Source organism: Chiloscyllium plagiosum, unplaced genomic scaffold, assembly GCF_037043375.1.
Source record: "Chiloscyllium plagiosum isolate Xiang-an unplaced genomic scaffold, Cpla_swu_hap1 HiC_scaffold_37, whole genome shotgun sequence".
In the NCBI taxonomy this organism is placed as follows: domain Eukaryota; kingdom Metazoa; phylum Chordata; class Chondrichthyes; order Orectolobiformes; family Hemiscylliidae; genus Chiloscyllium; species Chiloscyllium plagiosum.
Genome location: NW_028270175.1, coordinates 21,186,633 through 21,205,092, shown reverse-complemented (window position 1 = coordinate 21,205,092; position 18,460 = coordinate 21,186,633). Strand labels below are relative to the sequence as shown.

At 53.3% G+C, this 18,460-nt stretch overlaps 1 protein-coding gene across 3 annotated transcripts in view; it reads left to right on the top strand.

The window, feature by feature from the left end:
* Nucleotides 1-1,904: 1,904 nt before the first annotated feature.
* The window catches only part of LOC122540344 (segment polarity protein dishevelled homolog DVL-1-like), a 129,756-nt gene continuing 113,200 nt past the window's right edge, over nt 1,905-18,460 (top strand). For 2 of the 3 annotated variants that reach the window (XM_043675923.2, XM_087980444.1), the window contains exon 1: nt 2,075-2,209. Coding sequence is in view for 1 of the 3 variants with exons in the window: in XM_043675922.2 (XP_043531857.1) it covers nt 2,040-2,209 (170 nt within the window). In the remaining 2 variants the exon portion in view is untranslated. Of the gene's footprint in view, nt 2,210-18,460 lie in introns of all 3 variants that reach the window. The other variant, XM_043675922.2, reaches the window with a different exon arrangement.

Here is an 18,460-nt window from a genome sequence, read left to right as displayed (position 1 = left end):
AGGGCTGTGGTTGGGGGAGAGGCGGGGGGGTGGATGGAGGAGGACAGGGCTGTGGTTGGGGGAGAGGCGCAGGGGCGGGGGGGTGGGTGGAGGAGGACAGGGCTGTGGTTGGGGGAGAGGCGCAGGGGCGGGGGGGTGGTTGGGGGAGAGGCGCAGGGGCGGGGGGGTGGGTGGAGGAGGACAGGGCTGTGGTTGGGGGAGAGGCGCAGGGGCGGGGGGGTGGGTGGAGGAGGACAGGGCTGTCGTTGGGGGAGAGGCGAGGGGGTGGGTGGAGGAGGACAGGGCTGTCGTTGGGGGAGAGGCGAGGGGCGGGTGGAGGAGGAGGACAGGGCTGTCGTTGGGGGAAGAGGCGCAGGGGCGGGCAAGTGGGTGGAGGAGGACAGGGCTGTGGTTGGGGGAGAGGCGGGGGGGTGGGTGGGGGAGAGGCAGGGGGGTGGGTGGAGGAGGACAGGGCTGTGGTTGGGGGAGAGGCGGGGGGGTGGATGGAGGAGGACAGGGCTGTGGTTGGGGGAGAGGCGCAGGGGCAGGGGGGTGGGTGGAGGAGGACAGGGCTGTGGTTGGGGGAGAGGCGCAGGGGCGGGGGGGTGGGTGGAGGAGGACAGGGCTGTGGTTGGGGGAGAGGCGCAGGGGCGGGGGGGTGGGTGGAGGAGGACAGGGCTGTGGTTGGGGGAGAGGCGCAGGGGCGGGGGGGTGGGTGGAGGAGGACAGGGCTGTGGTTGGGGGAGAGGCGCAGGGGCGGGGTTGGGGGAGAGGCGCAGGGGCGGGGGGGTGGGTGGAGGAGGACAGGGCTGTGGTTGGGGGAGGGGCGGGGGGGTGGGTGGAGGAGGACAGGGCTGTGGTTGGGGGAGGGGCGGGGGGGTGGGTGGAGGAGGACAGGGCTGTGGTTGGGGGAGGGGCGGGGGGGTGGGTGGAGGAGGACAGGGCTGTGGTTGGGGGAGGGGCGGGGGGGTGGGTGGAGGAGGACAGGGCTGTGGTTGGGGGAGGGGCGGGGGGGTGGGTGGAGGAGGACAGGGCTGTGGTTGGGGGAGGGGCGCAGGGGCGGGGGGGTGGTTGGGGGAGAGGCGCAGGGGCGGGGTGGTGGGTGGAGGAGGACAGGGCTGTGGTTGGGGGAGAGGCGCAGGGGCGGGGCTGTGGTTGGGGGAGGGGCGGGCTGTGGTTGGGGGAGAGGCGCAGGGGCGGGGGAGTGGGTGGAGGAGGACAGGGCTGTGGTTGGGGGAGGAGGACAGGGCTGTGGTTGGGGGAGGGGCGGGGGGGTGGGTGGAGGAGGACAGGGCTGTGGTTGGGGGAGGGGCGGGGGGGTGGGTGGAGGAGGACAGGGCTGTGGTTGGGGGAGGGGCGGGGGGGTGGGTGGAGGAGGACAGGGCTGTGGTTGGGGGAGGGGCGGGGGGGTGGGTGGAGGAGGACAGGGCTGTGGTTGGGGGAGGGGCGGAGGGGTGGGTGGAGGAGGACAGGGCTGTGGTTGGGGGAGAGGCGCAGGGGCGGGGGGGTGGGTGGAGGAGGACAGGGCTGTGGTTGGGGGAGAGGCGCAGGGGCGGGGGGGTGGGTGGAGGAGGACAGGGCTGTGGTTGGGGGAGAGGCGCAGGGGCGGGGGGGTGGGTGGAGGAGGACAGGGCTGTGGTTGGGGGAGAGGCGCAGGGGCGGGGGGGTGGGTGGAGGAGGACAGGGCTGTGGTTGGGGGAGAGGCGCAGGGGCGGGGGGGTGGGTGGAGGAGGACAGGGCTGTGGTTGGGGGAGAGGCGCAGGGGCGGGGGTGGAGGACAGGGCTGTGGTTGGGGGAGTGGGGGAGAGGCGCAGGGGCGGGGGGGTGGGTGGAGGAGGACAGGGCTGTGGTTGGGGGAGAGGCGCAGGGGCGGGGGGGTGGGTGGAGGAGGACAGGGCTGTCGGCGGGGGAGAGGCGCGCGGGCCCGTCCGCTAGGCCGCGCTGTCGGGTTTTGACATTTCCCGGTTCTCCCACATCCATGAGCCGGTGAGACGGAGACGGAAGGCGGGTGGGAGGGAGCGGGTTCGCCGCTGGGTTTCTGACCCTCCCCCGCCCTCCCGATGGCGGAGACGAAGATAATTTACCACATGGACGAGGAGGAGACGCCGTACTTGGTGAAGGTGCCGGTTCCGCCGGACAGGGTCACCCTCGGTCACTTCAAGCAGGTTCTCAACAACAGGCCGAGCTGCAGCTTCAAATTCTTCTTCAAGTCCATGGACCTGGACTTCGGGTGAGTGACCAACCCCCCCGGGGTGATGGTCAGCCTCCGGCCGCCGCTCTCAGGCGGATTGGGGGTGTCTGGTGGGTTTGAGAGGGGCCGTGTTTGCTGCACGGGCTCCGGCCGTTGGGTGAAGTGAGGGAGATTTGTGCAAAGCCAGGACTGTTGTGTCAATGGAGGAAGGTCTGGTGGCCACTGGGCTCTTGTGAGGGAAGTGCCCGCTATTTGATATTTGCCCCTTCGTGTGTAAATCTGCATCTTGCTTAACCCTCCGGTGACCCGTCCAGTATTCCTTCTCCTTTTAACTAACATCACCAGAAATATTTCAAAACGCCATTCATTTGTTTTGGGTCTAGGTCTCGCAAACCGAATTGCTGCTGTATTTGTTTACATAACATTGACTCAACTAGAATTACACTACCACAGAGGAGGCCATTTGGCCCTTTGTTTTTAAGCACTGATATTTAGCTAGGGCAGCCCAGAACTTCTAACCCTGTATTTTCCCCTTGTCCTTGTGTGCTTTTCATTCAGATATCCATTCAGTTTTGCTTCAGAAAATGCAATGGGCAGACTCTTAAACACTTCCTGTGTCAAAGCATTCCACACTCCCAACAGTGCAAAGAAATTTATCTTGACTTGCTTCCTTCCTCTGATACTTTTAAATTCATGGTCCCTCATCACGGATTTGCATTATTCAGCGATAGAGACTATCTTTCCTATTAATTTTACCAAAACCTTTACATTTAAAAATCCACCATTAAATTTGCTTTTCTAACACAATTTGGCACAGGCTCAAGTCCTTTTGCCCATCAAGCCTGTTGCCCAGGCACGGTTTCTATCTCTCTGTTCCCCTGCTGTTCATGTGTCTATCAAGATATGCCTTAAACGTTACTAACGTGCCTCGTTGCACCACTTCCATTGGGCAGTGCATCCCAGGTTCCACCACCCTCTGAAAATGTTCCCTGTCCTTTACTCCTAAATTTGCCCCTCTCGCCTTGAACCTGTGCCCTCTTGTAGTTGACTTTTTCACCCTGAGAGAATGCCTCTGACTGTCCATCCTATCTATGCCCCTCATAATTTTTGTGGACTTCTATTAGATCACCCCTCAGCTTCCATCTTTCCAGTGCAAACAATCGGAGCTTATCCAATCTCTCCTCATAATTAAAACACTGCAAATTCCAGGTAAACCTTCTCTGCACCCTCTCCAAAGCACTCACGTCCTTTTGATTGTGTGGTGACCAGAATTACAACATTGCAAATGTGACCTAATTAAAGTTTCATACAGCTGTAATATAACTTCTCAACTTTTATGTTTGATGGCTCAACTAATAAAGACGAGTGCTGTATGTCTTCTTCCCACATTTTGCTACTTTCAGAGTCATAGAGGTTTACAGCATACAAACAGATCCTTTGGTCCAACTTGTTCATACCGACCAGATATCCTGAAGTAATCTAGTACCATTTGCCAGTACTTGGCCCATGTCCCTCCAAATGCTTCCTGTTCATATGCCCATCCAGATGCCTTTTAAATGTTGTAATTGTACCAGCCTTCACCACTTTGTCTGGCAGCTCATTCCATACATGCACCACCCGCTGTGTGGAAACATTGTCCCTTAGGTCTCTTTTATATCTTTCCCCTCTCATCTTAAACTTATGCCCTCTAGTTCTGGACTCCCCCAGGGAAAAGACTTTGTCTATTTATTCTATCCGTGCCCCTCATGATTTTATAAACCTCTATAAGGTCACCCTTCAGCCTCCGGTGCTCCAAAGAAAACAGCCTATTCAGCCTCTCCCTGTGCTCAAACTTTCCAATCCTGGCAACATCCTTGTAAATCTTTTCTGAACCCTTTCAAGTTTCACAATATCCTTCCTATAGGAGGGAGACCAGAATTGTACACAATGTTCCAAAAGTGGCCTAACCAATTTTAAGCATCTGTGGACCTATGTGCTCGGATTGCCCTGTCAGTGCTGTTATAGGTTCTGCCATTTGTTATATTCACACCTGAATTTGATTTTCCAAAATGCATCACCTCACATTTGTCCAGACTATCATCTGCTAATTCTCTGCCCAAATCTGCAATTTATCTGTATCCCACTGTATCCTTTGACAATCCTTCCCATTATCTGAAAAACCACAAATGTTGGTATAATCTGCAGATCACCTACATTTTCCTCCAGATCACTTATATAGATTATAAACAACAAAGGTGCTGCACTGACCCCTGCAGAACACCACTAGTTACTGATCTCCATTCCAAAAGGCACCTTCCACTGCTGCTGTCTGCTTTCAATGACTAAGCCAGTTTTGTTACCTTCTAGCCAGCTCATCCCAGATCCCATGAGACACTACCGTATATGTACCAGCCTGCTTTGAGGTACCTTATCAAATGTCTTACTAAAGTCCATGTAAACACATTGCCCTTCCCTCATCAATCATTAAGTGGAAACAATGTTAATATCTCTCATCTCATCTTGTAATTATAATCTTGCATTTCTGACATTATTCTGTTCAGTTTAATGATTTATAAAGCACCTATCATGACTTCAGGGTCCTAAAGAGCCCTACAACTGATTAAGTACTTTTCAGTCAGTGTAATATAGGCAAGATGGTAGCAATTTGCCTGTAGTGAGATCCCAGAAATAGCAGTGTGATAAGACAATTTGTTTGAATGAATGAAAAACAGAAAATGCTGGAAATACCTATGTATGTTAAGATCAGAACCAAAAGGTTACAGACCTGAAATCTTCACTGTGTTTCACTCCCGTGAAATGTTCCAGATCTGCTGAGCATTTCCAACATCTGGAACGTTTGTTTCAATCAATTTCAGTGAAAATAAAAGAAATATTGACCAACACAACAGGGAGAGTTCCCTTTTGGAAAAAAATGCTAAATGATATTTTGCTGTTGTTTGAGGACAGTCAGTGCAATGGTTTAACATCTTTTTTGAAAGACAGTGTCTCCATAGTAAAGCATTCCCTTGGTACTGCCAGAGATGTTCTTTTCAATCAACCTGTTCAGATAAGTTATGACACACCTCTGGAGCAGTTGGGACCTGAACCCAGCCCTCTTGTTTAGAGGTAGGAGATTTGAGTTGACACACTGGAATTTTAACTTTTGGACTAAGAGGTGAGAGTGCTAACAACTGATCTACGACTTACTTAGGAAACTGTCCAAGGACCATTGGGGTCTAAGTATTTTTGTAAGCAAGTTTACCGTTACTTCTTTCATCTTATGCTTTCATCCAGTTTCAAAGAAAATTATAATACATATCTATTTCCTAGCATTCTGTAAATTAATTTCTCATGTCTCTGTTTTACAACTGGGAAGTAGCTCGTGGAGAAGATGAAATAATGAGTGGGATATAGAAAGACCCAACCCAATTATTTTTCCAATCCAAGTGCTTTTAAATGTTGCCAGAGGTGTCTTAATGAAAGGTGGAATCAAATCAGGTGAACACTGTGTCTTTCATTCTAATTAGATAATAATGGATAATGCTCATCCAAACATAATTAACTATGATATCTTGAATGCTGAAAAATCTGAGGAAATTACCAATTATCAGTGTAAATGTACTCAAATTTGAGGTCAGGTCAGTCACTTGCATAAATAACAGTACAGTGTTACTGTATATCAAAATATTTTCAGTAGAGACTACTTCACCCGCCCTGTCTCTGCTCATGTTTGATGTTCAACAATCCACACTCCATTTCAGATAATGCTAGAAGGTGAAGGCTGTTGTGCAGTTTCTACCTTTGAGCCAGGAGGCCTGAGTTTAAGTTACACTTGCTGTAGAAGTATGTAATAACATCTCTGAACAGGTTGATTAAAAAATATTTAGAATGATAGATGGTGGCCATTTGGCCCATTGAATCTCTGCAGATCTTTTGAAGTGTAATTTATTTAGTCACTCTGCAGTTTAATCCATGATTTTATTTCACTTAATTGATCTGAGCTAGATCCCATTGGATTAATTGATATTCAATCTGAAACCTTTAGCTGAGGCTCTGATCATCCCTGCTTTGTTACCCAGCATCAATGTTATGACCACAATAGTTGTTATATCACTTACTGCTGTTTGATGAGTCCCCATGTTGCTACACTTTCAGTGCAACAAACCTATCTGTAAGCCACACTGTCATTTGTTTTTCCGTTGCTGACTAGTCTACGGTGTACCATGTAGACTGTGTGCTTGATACCTTTAACGAACCTTTCCATAACTGTAACTAATTGGTATGCCATTTCTCTTAGAGATGTTAGAGCCAAGAATATTTAGTTGCCAATCTTGCCCTGGCTAAAGCCATATTTCTCTTCCAAGTCTATTTAACTGTATTCTTTCATTCTAGTTAGTGCCTCTGTCACCATTACTACAGCCCTGATTATATTTATTCTTCACAAGACTTCTTCCAATACTTAATACTGTCTTTTTTGATTATCCTTTTTCCATAATTTCATGACAGTGCTCAGAGCCATAGAGTTGTACAGCATGGAAACAGAACGTTCGGTCCAACCCATCCATACCAACCAGATATCCTAAATTAATCTAGTCCCATTTGCCAGCATTTGGCCCATATTCCTCTAAACCCCTCCTAGTCATGTACCCATCCAGATGCCTTTTAAATGATATATTTGTACCAGCCTCCACTACTTGCTCTGGCAGCACATTCCATACATGCACCACCCTCTGCATGAAAAAGTTGCCCCTTACGTCCCTTTTTAAATCTTTCCCCGTCACCTTCTGTGCCCTTCACGTTTGGACTCCCCTATCGTAGGGAACGGACCTTATCTGTTCACTCTGTGCCCCTCATGATTTTATAAACCTCTATAAGGTCACCCCTCAGCCTTTGACACTCCAGGGAAAATAGCCTCAGTATTTTTAAGCCTCTCCCTATACCTCAAGCCCTCCAAGCTTGGCATTATCCTTGTAAATCTTTTTCTGAACTCTTTCAAGTTTCACACATCCTTTAGATGGGATGTTTTACAACATCCTTCCAATAGGAAGGAGACCAGAATTGCACACAATATTCCTAACATGTCCTAACCAATATCCTGTACAGCCGCAACATGACCTCCCAACGCCTATACTTAATGCATTGATTAATAAAGGCAAGCATGCAAAACACCTTCTTCACTATTCTTTCTATCTACAACCCTGCCTTTCAAGGAACTATGAACTTGCACTCCAAGGTCTCTTTGCTCAGCAATACTCCACAGGACCTTACCATTAAATGTATAAGTCCTGCTCTGATTTGCCTTTCCAAAATGAAGCACCTCACATTTATCTAAATTGAACTCCATCTGCCTCTCCTCGGTCTATTGCCCCATCTGATCAAGATCGCATTGTAGTCTGAGGTAACCTTATTCGCTGTCCACTACACCTCCAATCTTGGTGTCATCTGCAAACTTAATAACCATAACCACCTATGTTCATATCTAAATCATTTATATAAACAATTAAAAGCAGTGGACGAAGCATCAATCCTTGTGGCACTCCACTGGTCACAGGCCTCCAGTTTGAAAAACAACCCTCTTCCACCACCCTCTGTCTTCTATCTTTGAGCCAGTTCTATATCCAAATGGCTAATCCTCCCTGTATTCCATGTGATCTAACCTTGCTAACCAGTCTACCATGAGGAACCTTGTCGAATGCCTTACTGAAGTCCATATAGATCATGTCTGCTGATCTGCCCTCATCAATCCTCTTTGTTACTTCATCAAAAAACTCAATCAAGTTTGTGAGACATGATTTCCCACACACAAAGCCATGTTGACTATCCCTAATCAGTCCTTGCCTTTCCAAATGCACGTACATCCTGTCCCTCAGGATTCCCTATATCAACCTGCAGACCACTGATGTCAGGCTCACTGGTCTATAGTTCCGTCGCTTATCCTTACCACCTTTCTTAAATAGTGGCACCACATTAGCCAACCTCCAGTCTTTTGGCACCTCGCCTGTGACTATCGATGATACAAGTATCTTAGCAAGAGGCCCAGCTTCCCATAATGTTCTAGCATACACCTGATCAGGTTCACTTATCACTTTTAGAATAATTTGGCCTTCTACTATATTTTGTAGCACAGTGGGTAGCATCCTCATCTCTGAGTCAGAGATTTTGGATTATTGTGGGAATCTGGACTTTGCTGTCTAGTGCCAAAAAATATTGTCTATTTCTAATTGCCTTTGAAAAATTGATGGTGAACAGCATTCAGTTACTGCTGCAGTCAGTTTGGTGAGGGTATACCCCACAATACTGTTAGGAAAGAAGTTCCAGGATTTTACAGCGTTTATATAAAGGAAAAGGAGTGGCCATTGAGTCTGTTCCATCATTCAATAGGATCATGACTGATTGACACTTCTCGTGTCCACTTTTATGTCCATTGCCCATAACCCTTAATTCCTCTATTGATCAAGAATCTACCTACCTCAACATTAAGTATACGAAGGACTCTGCCCCTATAGCTCTCTGTGGCAAGGCATCAAAAAGACTCACGCCAGCTCTTAGCCCTAAGACCTCTCTCAGCCTACCCCCCCCCCCCAATTGCTGCAAACAAGCTGTCTCCATACAGAATTTGGTATTAAGATTACAAAAATGCCACATGCCCTTAAGCAGCAATAAAATGCAAAAATTTGCAGAGGAAGAGAAGCTCATTGACAGGTCTGAGTATGCTTGACTAATTAACCTACATGACCACCAAAGTGGGAAACCTTGATTAAGGCAAATGATCAATTGCTTTGGCTCGTACATCATAACGAGAGACTAGTCTAAATTATATGGAAAAGTTCATGAGGTAACCTCACTCAGCTAACATGCTATTATCATTGTTCTACAAAATGGCTTTTTCTTTTAAAATCATCTTAGATTCCCAGAATGCAAATTAAATTCATAACATTCCCGGAACTTGAGCTTCAGGGAACAACACATAAACATTCAGTCCATGACAAGCCAGTGTTCACTCAAATCATACCACAAAGAGTTAACATTTCCACCAGCGCCCCCTCTGTCTCCCCCCCCCCTCTGTCTCCCCCCCCCCCCCGTCTCCCCCCCCCCTGTCTCCCCCCCCCCTGTCTCCTCCCCCCCCTGTCTCCTCCCCCCCCTGTCTCCTCCCCCCCCTGTCTCCTCCCCCCCCTGTCTCCTCCCCCCCCGTCTCCTCCCCCCCCGTCTCCTCCCCCCCCGTCTCCTCCCCCCCCTCTGTCTCTCCCCCCCCTCTGTCTCTCCCCCCCCTCTGACTCTCCCCCCCCTCTGTCTCTCCCCCCCCTCTGTCTCTCCCCCCCCCTGTCTCTCCCCCCCTCTGTCTCTCCCCCCCCTCTGTCTCTCCCCCCCCCCTGTCTCTCCCCCCCCCTCTGTCTCTCCCCCCCCTCTGTCTCTCCCCCCCCCTCTGTCTCTCCCCCCCCCTCTGTCTCTCCCCCCCCTCTGTCTCTCCCCCCCCCTCTGTCTCTCCCCCCCCCTCTGTCTCTCCCCCCCCCTCTGTCTCTCCCCCCCCCTCTGTCTCTCCCCCCCCCTCTGTCTCTCCCCCCCCCTCTGTCTCTCCCCCCCCCTCTGTCTCTCCCCCCCCTCTGTCTCTCCCCCCCCTCTGTCTCTCCCCCCCCCTCTGTCTCTCCCCCCCCTCTGTCTCTCCCCCCCCCTGTCTCTCCCCCCCCCTGTCTCTCCCCCCCCTGTCTCTCCCCCCCCCGTCTCTCCCCCCCGTCTCTCCCCCCCCCGTCTCTCCCCCCCCCCGTCTCTCCCCCCCCCCCGTCTCTCCCCCCCCCCCGTCTCTCCCCCCCCCCCGTCTCTCCCCCCCCCCGTCTCTCCCCCCCCTGTCTCTCCCCCCCCTGTCTCTCCCCCCCCCCGTCTCTCCCCCCCCTGTCTCTCCCCCCCCTGTCTCTCCCCCCCCCCTGTCTCTCCCCCCCCCTGTCTCTCCCCCCCCCTGTCTCTCCCCCCCCCTGTCTCTCCCCCCCCCTGTCTCTCCCCCCCCGTCTCTCCCCCCCCTGTCTCTCCCCCCCCCTGTCTCTCCCCCCCCCTGTCTCTCCCCCCCCTGTCTCTCCCCCCCCCTGTCTCTCCCCCCCCCTGTCTCTCCCCCCCCCTGTCTCTCCCCCCCCCTGTCTCTCCCCCCCCCTGTCTCTCCCCCCCCCTGTCTCTCCCCCCCCTGTCTCTCCCCCCCCCTGTCTCTCCCCCCCCCTGTCTCTCCCCCCCCCTGTCTCTCCCCCCCCCTGTCTCTCTCCCCCCCCCGTCTCTCCCCCCCCCCTGTCTCTCCCCCCCCCTGTCTCTCCCCCCCCCTGTCTCTCCCCCCCCCTGTCTCTCCCCCCCCCTGTCTCTCCCCCCCCCTGTCTCTCCCCCCCCCTGTCTCTCCCCCCCCCTGTCTCTCCCCCCCCCTGTCTCTCCCCCCCCCTGTCTCTCCCCCCCCTGTCTCTCCCCCCCCTGTCTCTCCCCCCCCTGTCTCTCCCCCCCCTGTCTCTCCCCCCCCCTGTCTCTCCCCCCCCCCTGTCTCTCCCCCCCCCCGTCTCTCCCCCCCCCTGTCTCTCCCCCCCCCTGTCTCTCCCCCCCCCTGTCTCTCCCCCCCCCTGTCTCTCCCCCCCCCCTGTCTCTCCCCCCCCCCTGTCTCTCCCCCCCCCTGTCTCTCCCCCCCCCTGTCTCTCCCCCCCCTGTCTCTCCCCCCCCCTGTCTCTCCCCCCCCTGTCTCTCCCCCCCCTGTCTCTCCCCCCCCTGTCTCTCCCCCCCCTGTCTCTCCCCCCCCGTCTCTCCCCCCCCTGTCTCTCCCCCCCCCTGTCTCTCCCCCCCCTGTCTCTCCCCCCCCCGTCTCTCCCCCCCCCGTCTCTCCCCCCCCCGTCTCTCCCCCCCCCGTCTCTCCCCCCCCCTGTCTCTCCCCCCCCCTGTCTCTCCCCCCCCTGTCTCTCCCCCCCCCTGTCTCTCCCCCCCCTGTCTCTCCCCCCCCCGTCTCTCCCCCCCCCTGTCTCTCCCCCCCCCGTCTCTCCCCCCCCCGTCTCTCCCCCCCCTGTCTCTCCCCCCCCCCTGTCTCTCCCCCCCCCGTCTCCCCCCCCCCCCGTCTCAGCCCCCCCCGTCTCAGCCCCCCCCGTCTCTCCCCCCCCCCGTCTCTCCCCCCCCCCGTCTCTCCCCCCCCCCGTCTCTCCCCCCCCCCGTCTCCCCCCCCCCCCCGTCTCCCCCCCCCCCCGTCTCTCCCCCCCCCCCCCCGTCTCTCTCCCCCCCCCCGTCTCTCCCCCCCCCCGTCTCTCCCCCCCCCCGTCTCTCCCCCCCCCCGTCTCTCCCCCCCCCCGTCTCTCCCCCCCCCCGTCTCTCCCCCCCCCCCCGTCTCTCCCCCCCCCCGTCTCTCCCCCCCCCGTCTCTCCCCCCCCCGTCTCTCCCCCCCCTCCGTCTCTTCCCCCCCTCCGTCTCTTCCCCCCCCCCGTCTCTTCTCCCCCCCCCCGTCTCTTCTCCCCCCCCCGTCTCTTCTCCCCCCCCCGTCTCTTCTTCCCCCCCCCCCGTCTCTTCCCCCCCCCCGTCTCTTCCCCCCCCCCGTCTCTTCCCCCCCCCCGTCTCTTCCCCCCCCCCCCGTCTCTTCCCCCCCCCGTCTCTTCCCCCCCCCCGTCTCTTCCCCCCCCCCCGTCTCTTCTCCCCCCCCCCGTCTCTTTCCCCCCCCGTCTCTTTCCCCCCCCGTCTCTTTCCCCCCCCGTCTCTTTCCCCCCCGTCTCTTTCCCCCCCCGTCTCTTTCCCCCCCCGTCTCTTTCCCCCCCCGTCTCTTTCCCCCCCCGTCTCTTTCCCCCCCCGTCTCTTTCCCCCCCCGTCTCTTTCCCCCCCCGTCTCTTTCCCCCCCCGTCTCTTTCCCCCCCCGTCTCTTCCCCCCCCGTCTCTTTCCCCCCCCGTCTCTTTCCCCCCCCGTCTCTTTCCCCCCCCGTCTCTTTCCCCCCCCGTCTCTTTCCCCCCCCGTCTCTTTCCCCCCCCGTCTCTTTCCCCCCCCGTCTCTTTCCCCCCCCGTCTCTTTCCCCCCCCGTCTCTTTCCCCCCCCGTCTCTTTCCCCCCCCGTCTCTTTCCCCCCCCGTCTCTTTCCCCCCCCGTCTCTTTCCCCCCCCGTCTCTTTCCCCCCCCGTCTCTTTCCCCCCCCGTCTCTTTCCCCCCCCGTCTCTTCCCCCCCCGTCTCTTCCCCCCCCGTCTCTTCCCCCCCCGTCTCTTTCCCCCCCCGTCTCTTTCCCCCCCCGTCTCTTTCCCCCCCCGTCTCTTTCCCCCCCCGTCTCTTTCCCCCCCCGTCTCTTTCCCCCCCCGTCTCTTTCCCCCCCCGTCTCTTTCCCCCCCCGTCTCTTTCCCCCCCCGTCTCTTTCCCCCCCCCGTCTCTTTCCCCCCCCCGTCTCTTTCCCCCCCCCGTCTCTTTCCCCCCCCCGTCTCTTTCCCCCCCCCGTCTCTTTCCCCCCCCCGTCTCTTCCCCCCCCCGTCTCTTCCCCCCCCCGTCTCTTCCCCCCCCCGTCTCTTCCCCCCCCTGTCTCTTCCCCCCCCTGTCTCTTCCCCCCCCTGTCTCTTCCCCCCCCTGTCTCTTCCCCCCCCTGTCTCTTCCCCCCCCTGTCTCTTCCCCCCCTGTCTCTTCCCCCCCCTGTCTCTTCCCCCCCCTGTCTCTTCCCCCCCCTGTCTCTTCCCCCCCCTGTCTCTTCCCCCCCCTGTCTCTTCCCCCCCCTGTCTCTTCCCCCCCCTGTCTCTTCCCCCCCCTGTCTCTTCCCCCCCCTGTCTCTTCCCCCCCCTGTCTCTTCCCCCCCCTGTCTCTTCCCCCCCCTGTCTCTTCCCCCCCCTGTCTCTTCCCCCCCCTGTCTCTTCCCCCCCCTGTCTCTTCCCCCCCCTGTCTCTTCCCCCCCCTGTCTCTTCCCCCCCCTGTCTCTTCCCCCCCCTGTCTCTTCCCCCCCCGTCTCTTCCCCCCCCCGTCTCTTCCCCCCCCCGTCTCTTCCCCCCCCCGTCTCTTCCCCCCCCCGTCTCTTCCCCCCCCGTCTCTTCCCCCCCCCGTCTCTTCCCCCCCCCGTCTCTTCCCCCCCCCGTCTCTTCCCCCCCCCGTCTCTTCCCCCCCCCGTCTCTTCCCCCCCCCGTCTCTTCCCCCCCCCGTCTCTTCCCCCCCCCGTCTCTTCCCCCCCCCGTCTCTTCCCCCCCCCGTCTCTTCCCCCCCCCGTCTCTTCCCCCCCCCGTCTCTTCCCCCCCCCGTCTCTTCCCCCCCCCGTCTCTTCCCCCCCCCGTCTCTTCCCCCCCCCGTCTCTTCCCCCCCCCGTCTCTTCCCCCCCCCGTCTCTTCCCCCCCCCGTCTCTTCCCCCCCCCGTCTCTTCCCCCCCCCGTCTCTTCCCCCCCCCGTCTCTTCCCCCCCCCGTCTCTTCCCCCCCCCGTCTCTTCCCCCCCCCGTCTCTTCCCCCCCCCGTCTCTTCCCCCCCCCGTCTCTTCCCCCCCCCGTCTCTTCCCCCCCCCGTCTCTTCCCCCCCCCGTCTCTTCCCCCCCCCGTCTCTTCCCCCCCCCGTCTCTTCCCCCCCCCGTCTCTTCCCCCCCCTGTCTCTTCCCCCCCCCGTCTCTTCCCCCCCCCGTCTCTTCCCCCCCCCGTCTCTTCCCCCCCCTGTCTCTTCCCCCCCCTGTCTCTTCCCCCCCCTGTCTCTTCCCCCCCTGTCTCTTCCCCCCCCGTCTCTTCCCCCCCCGTCTCTTCCCCCCCCGTCTCTTCCCCCCCCCTCCCGTCTCTCCCCCCCCCTGTCTCCCCCCGCCCCCCCTGTCTCCTCCCCCCCCCCCCCCGTCTCTCCCCACCCCCCCTCCCGTCTCCCCCCCCTCCCCGTCCCAGAACTGATCACTACATAACACCACTGGTCACCAAGCTCTCGGCTGAATAACTTGCATCTGCTATCACTCTCTGTCTTAGCAAGTTTTGAGAAGATTTGTAGCTCAGATTGAAGTTCTGGATGTAGCTTTGCTCGCTGAGCTGGAAGGTTCATTTTCTGACGTTTTGTCACCATATTAGGTAACTTCTTCAGTGAGCTCTCTACAAAGCACTGCTGACGTTTCCTGCTTTCTGTTTATATGTTTGGGTTTCCAATGAAACCCAAACATATAAACAAAGAGCAGGAAACACCAGCAGTGCTTCATCCGGAAACTCACTGAAGATGTTACCCAGTATGGTGACGAAACTTTGAAAATGAACCTTCCAGCTTAGCGAGCAAACCTACATCCAGACCCAATGTCTTCTATGGGCCAGCCAATTTTGTATCCAGATAGCCAAATTTCCCTGTATCCCAAGCCTCCTTACTTTATGAATGAGCCTACCATGAGGAACCTTATCAAATGCCTTACTAAAATCCAAGTACAACACATCCACTGCTCTAGCTTCATCAATGTGTTTTGTCACATCCTCAAAAGAATTCAATAAGGTTTGTGAGGCAAGACCTGCCCCTCACAAAGCCATGCTGACTATCTCTGCTCAAACTATGGTTTCCCAAGTAATCATAAATCCTGTCTCTCAAAATCCTCTCCAATAATTTGCCTACCGCAGATGTAAGACTGACTGGTCTGTAATTCCCAGGGCTTTCCCTATTCCCTTTCTTGAACAAGAGAATGACATTTGTTACCCTCCCATCATCTGGCACCTGTCCAGTGAACAGTGAGGATGCAAAGATCATCGCCAAAGACGCAGCAATTTCTTCCTCACTTCCTGTAGTAACCTTGAGTATTGTGGTAACATTGGGTATATCCTGTCTGGCCCTCTGAGCAAGGAAGCCCGGGTTGAAGTCCCACCTGCTCCAGAAGTGTGTAATTAGGATAAATAATCTGTCCTAAAGAATTGGGGGTCTTGTGTTTTACTGGTAATTTGCCCACCTCTAGGCCAGGAGGCCTAGGTTCAAGAGCCATCTGCTCCAGAGGTTTGTCTTAACATGTCTGAATAAATTGATTGAAAAATAACTATGCTGAGGGACTCTTTCAGTGATGTTGTGGGCTGAAATGATTTACCTCCAACAACCATAACCACCTTCCTTTATGCTAGTCATGATTCCAAACAATGGAGAGTTTGTTTTTCCCTCCCAGAACCAATTGACTGCAGTTTTGCATCAGACTTTTGATATCAAGGGTAGTCACTCTCTGCTCCTGTCTGGTGTTTAACTTTTTGTCCACGTTTGGACCCAGGATATGATAAAGATGCTAAGTGGCCCCAATGAATCCAAACCATATGTTGGTGAGCAGGTTATTTTTGTATGTTGTCAGATTGACACTAGTTTTGTAGTTGTACTGCAATAGCTTTTTCACAGATACAGCCAGTTCTGGGACAGACTCTTCATTACTATTGCTGAAATGTTTCCAAACCCATAGCTTTTGCTGTATCGAGAGTCATAGACATGTACAGCATGAAAACAGACCCTTCGGTCCAATTCATTCATGCTAACCAGATATTCTAAATTAATCTAGTCTAATTTGCCTGCATTTGGCCTGTATCCCTCTAAACCCTTCCTGTTCATATAGCCATCCAGATGCCTTTTAAATGTTGTAATTTTACGAGCCTCCACTCCTTCCTCTGGCATGCACCACCCTCTGTGTGAAAACGTTTCCACTTAGGTCCCTCGGTTACTCTTCAGAGGGTCAGTGTGGATTTGTTGGGCCAAAGGGCCTGTTTCCACACTGTAGGAACCCTAATAAAAATTAAAAAAAAACTATGCCCTCTAGTTCTGGACTCCACCACATCAGGGAAAAGGCCTTGTCTATTTATTCTATTCATGCTCCTCATGATTTTATAAACCTCTATCAGGTCACTTCTCAGCCTCAGGGGAAAACAGCCCCAGTTTTTTCAGCCTCTCCCTTTAGCTCAAATTCTCCAACCCAGGCAACATCCTTCGAAATCTTTTCTGAACCTTTTCAAGTTTCACAACATCCTTCCCATTGGTCGTCAACTGTTTTTTGATATCATGTGGAGCAAATTGAATTGGTCAATGGTTGACATTGTTGATGCTGGGAACTTTTGTTAGTGGTTGAAATAGATCAGTTGCTCAACACAGCTGGCTAAAGATGCAAGCAAATACTTGATAGACTTCCTATTATTATGCATTGTGATATTTGTGGACCCTCATTCTTCTGTTAGTTATTTAATTGTCTACCACCATTGGATGTAGCAGGACTGCAGAGCTTAGACTTGATTTGTTAATAGGATAGCTAAGCCCTATCTGTTGTAAACTGCTTCTGTTACTTGGAACACAAACAATTTTGTGTTGTGACTTCAACTTCGTTTTGGCTATACCTGGTACTGCTGCTGGTATGCCCTCCTAAGTCTTCATTGAATTAATGTTGATCTCCCTGGTACAGGATTACTGACTAATGTTTGTTCTTGATATGATTTGGGTGGATTAAAGAGTTCTAAGTTCAAACTGCCAATAAACCTGGGAACTTTGAATGTGTAGGCACAATTGCATTCTGCCTTTATTCCTGAAAGCCATGGGGCAAAACCAGATTCACTGCTGTTAATGAGCAGAGCACACTTGCTGGAGGGCTGGAAGCAGAATCAAATAATGTGAGGGTCATCTTGTACCTGAGGGTCATCTTGTACCATCTGTTACTCTTTTTTGGGTCTTAAACCTCTTAGTTAGAAGTCATGATCCTGATAGAGTGGTGGACATAGCACCAGTAAGTGTTGAGGAAATTGGAACAGGTTCTTGCTGTCAGCAAGAATGGGGGCAATAATCAGCAACATGATTTGACACTTTGGAAGACGTGCAAGCAGAGATCACTTGACCTTTACACAGCTCACCAATGTGATTTAAGTTTTAATCATCTCACAAAGGTTTCAGCTTTTTAAAATTATTCAATGTTTTCATTAGTTTGTAATATTTATACTATTTATTAATCATGCCTTTGGTTTATAAAAGCAGTTTCCACTTGAATATTGCTTCCAAATTTGAAAATCCACAATTTAAAAGTACATGGAAAGAACTGAGTTGTAACCTACTGAGCACCCATCACAGTGTAACTCTTAGCTAAAGCAACTTGAATTTATGTAACTTTTTAAATAGTGAAGCACTTTGGGATGTTTTTCTGAGTGTCATTAGACAATGAAATATGTAAGAAGACACTATGACATGTAGCCCTAAAGGCTTGGTCAAAGAGGTCATTTTTAAGGAGTGTCTTGAAGAAGAGGAGAGAGAGTGGAACAGTTCAAGGACAATCCTGGCAATTAAGTGCATGACCTTAATGATGGAATGATTAAAATCGGGGCCATGTCAGAGGTGAGAATTCGAAAAATGCAGAGATCTTTGAGGATTCTGGGGCTGAAAGTGGTTCCAAAGTTTGTTTCAAAATCCTGGAGTGAATTGATCATAGAGGATCTCAAATTTGCTGCACCTTGAGCCATTATAGGTCATTCGGTACAGATTACGGAAGAATTGTACTTGGTTCAAATTGTATTTCATCAAGCTTCATTGGGATTGGGATAGGGTTATGCTATTAATGATATTATAGGTGCTGTAATCTCCTGACACAAATTAGGCCGCGCTGCCTTTTCTATTTTCCCCCTCCATGATTAAACTCAATGGACAGTTACTAATTTTGCAGTCTGTTACACACTGCAGCTGATACCAGAGCTTGTGATTCATAATTTATGAACCGTTTGCAGTGGCATAGAGGGAAGCATTGACAAGTTGAAAAGAAATAATTACATTGTTAGTTGAAAACATAAAGCTTGGAGAGTAAGCTGATGGCCGACAGATGGTGCCTGTTGGCATTGGGACTGCAATGGGGAGTTTTGATTTTGTGCCTATTTATCTAGTGTGTTAATCTCAAATTGGCAGCATCCTACACCATGTACCTGTGCAATGCTACCTGGTTGCCATTCTTCATATGCAAGCCTTCAGCAGGCTGGTTACTGTGGCGAGATCATGTCACTGGTGAACATAGTATGTGTTCTTCTGTTGTCTATGCATTATCTTAGTAACATTCTGCTTTGTATATTGTTAATGTTCAGCATAAAACATGAGACATGCCTAAATATCATCTTTTGAATAACAGATTGAAGAATGTGTTGTTATTCTGTTGATGATCAGTCCAACCGCTACCACCACCAAATCCATGTGGTGCCTGTGTCAAACACTGTATGTTACACCATTATCTTGTGAGTGAAGCTCTGGCTTACACATTGTTCTGTCAGTAACACTGTGTGTATGCCTTGTGCTCATTCCTCTCCATTATTGCAAAATCTTTGCCAGAATTGCACTAAACCATTTCCTGCAATATCTCACTTAGGATTTACAGCCAGAGAGTGAGTGCAGTTTCAAAAAAGATAAAGGAATCATGTGGACCTTTTACACACAGCCAGTC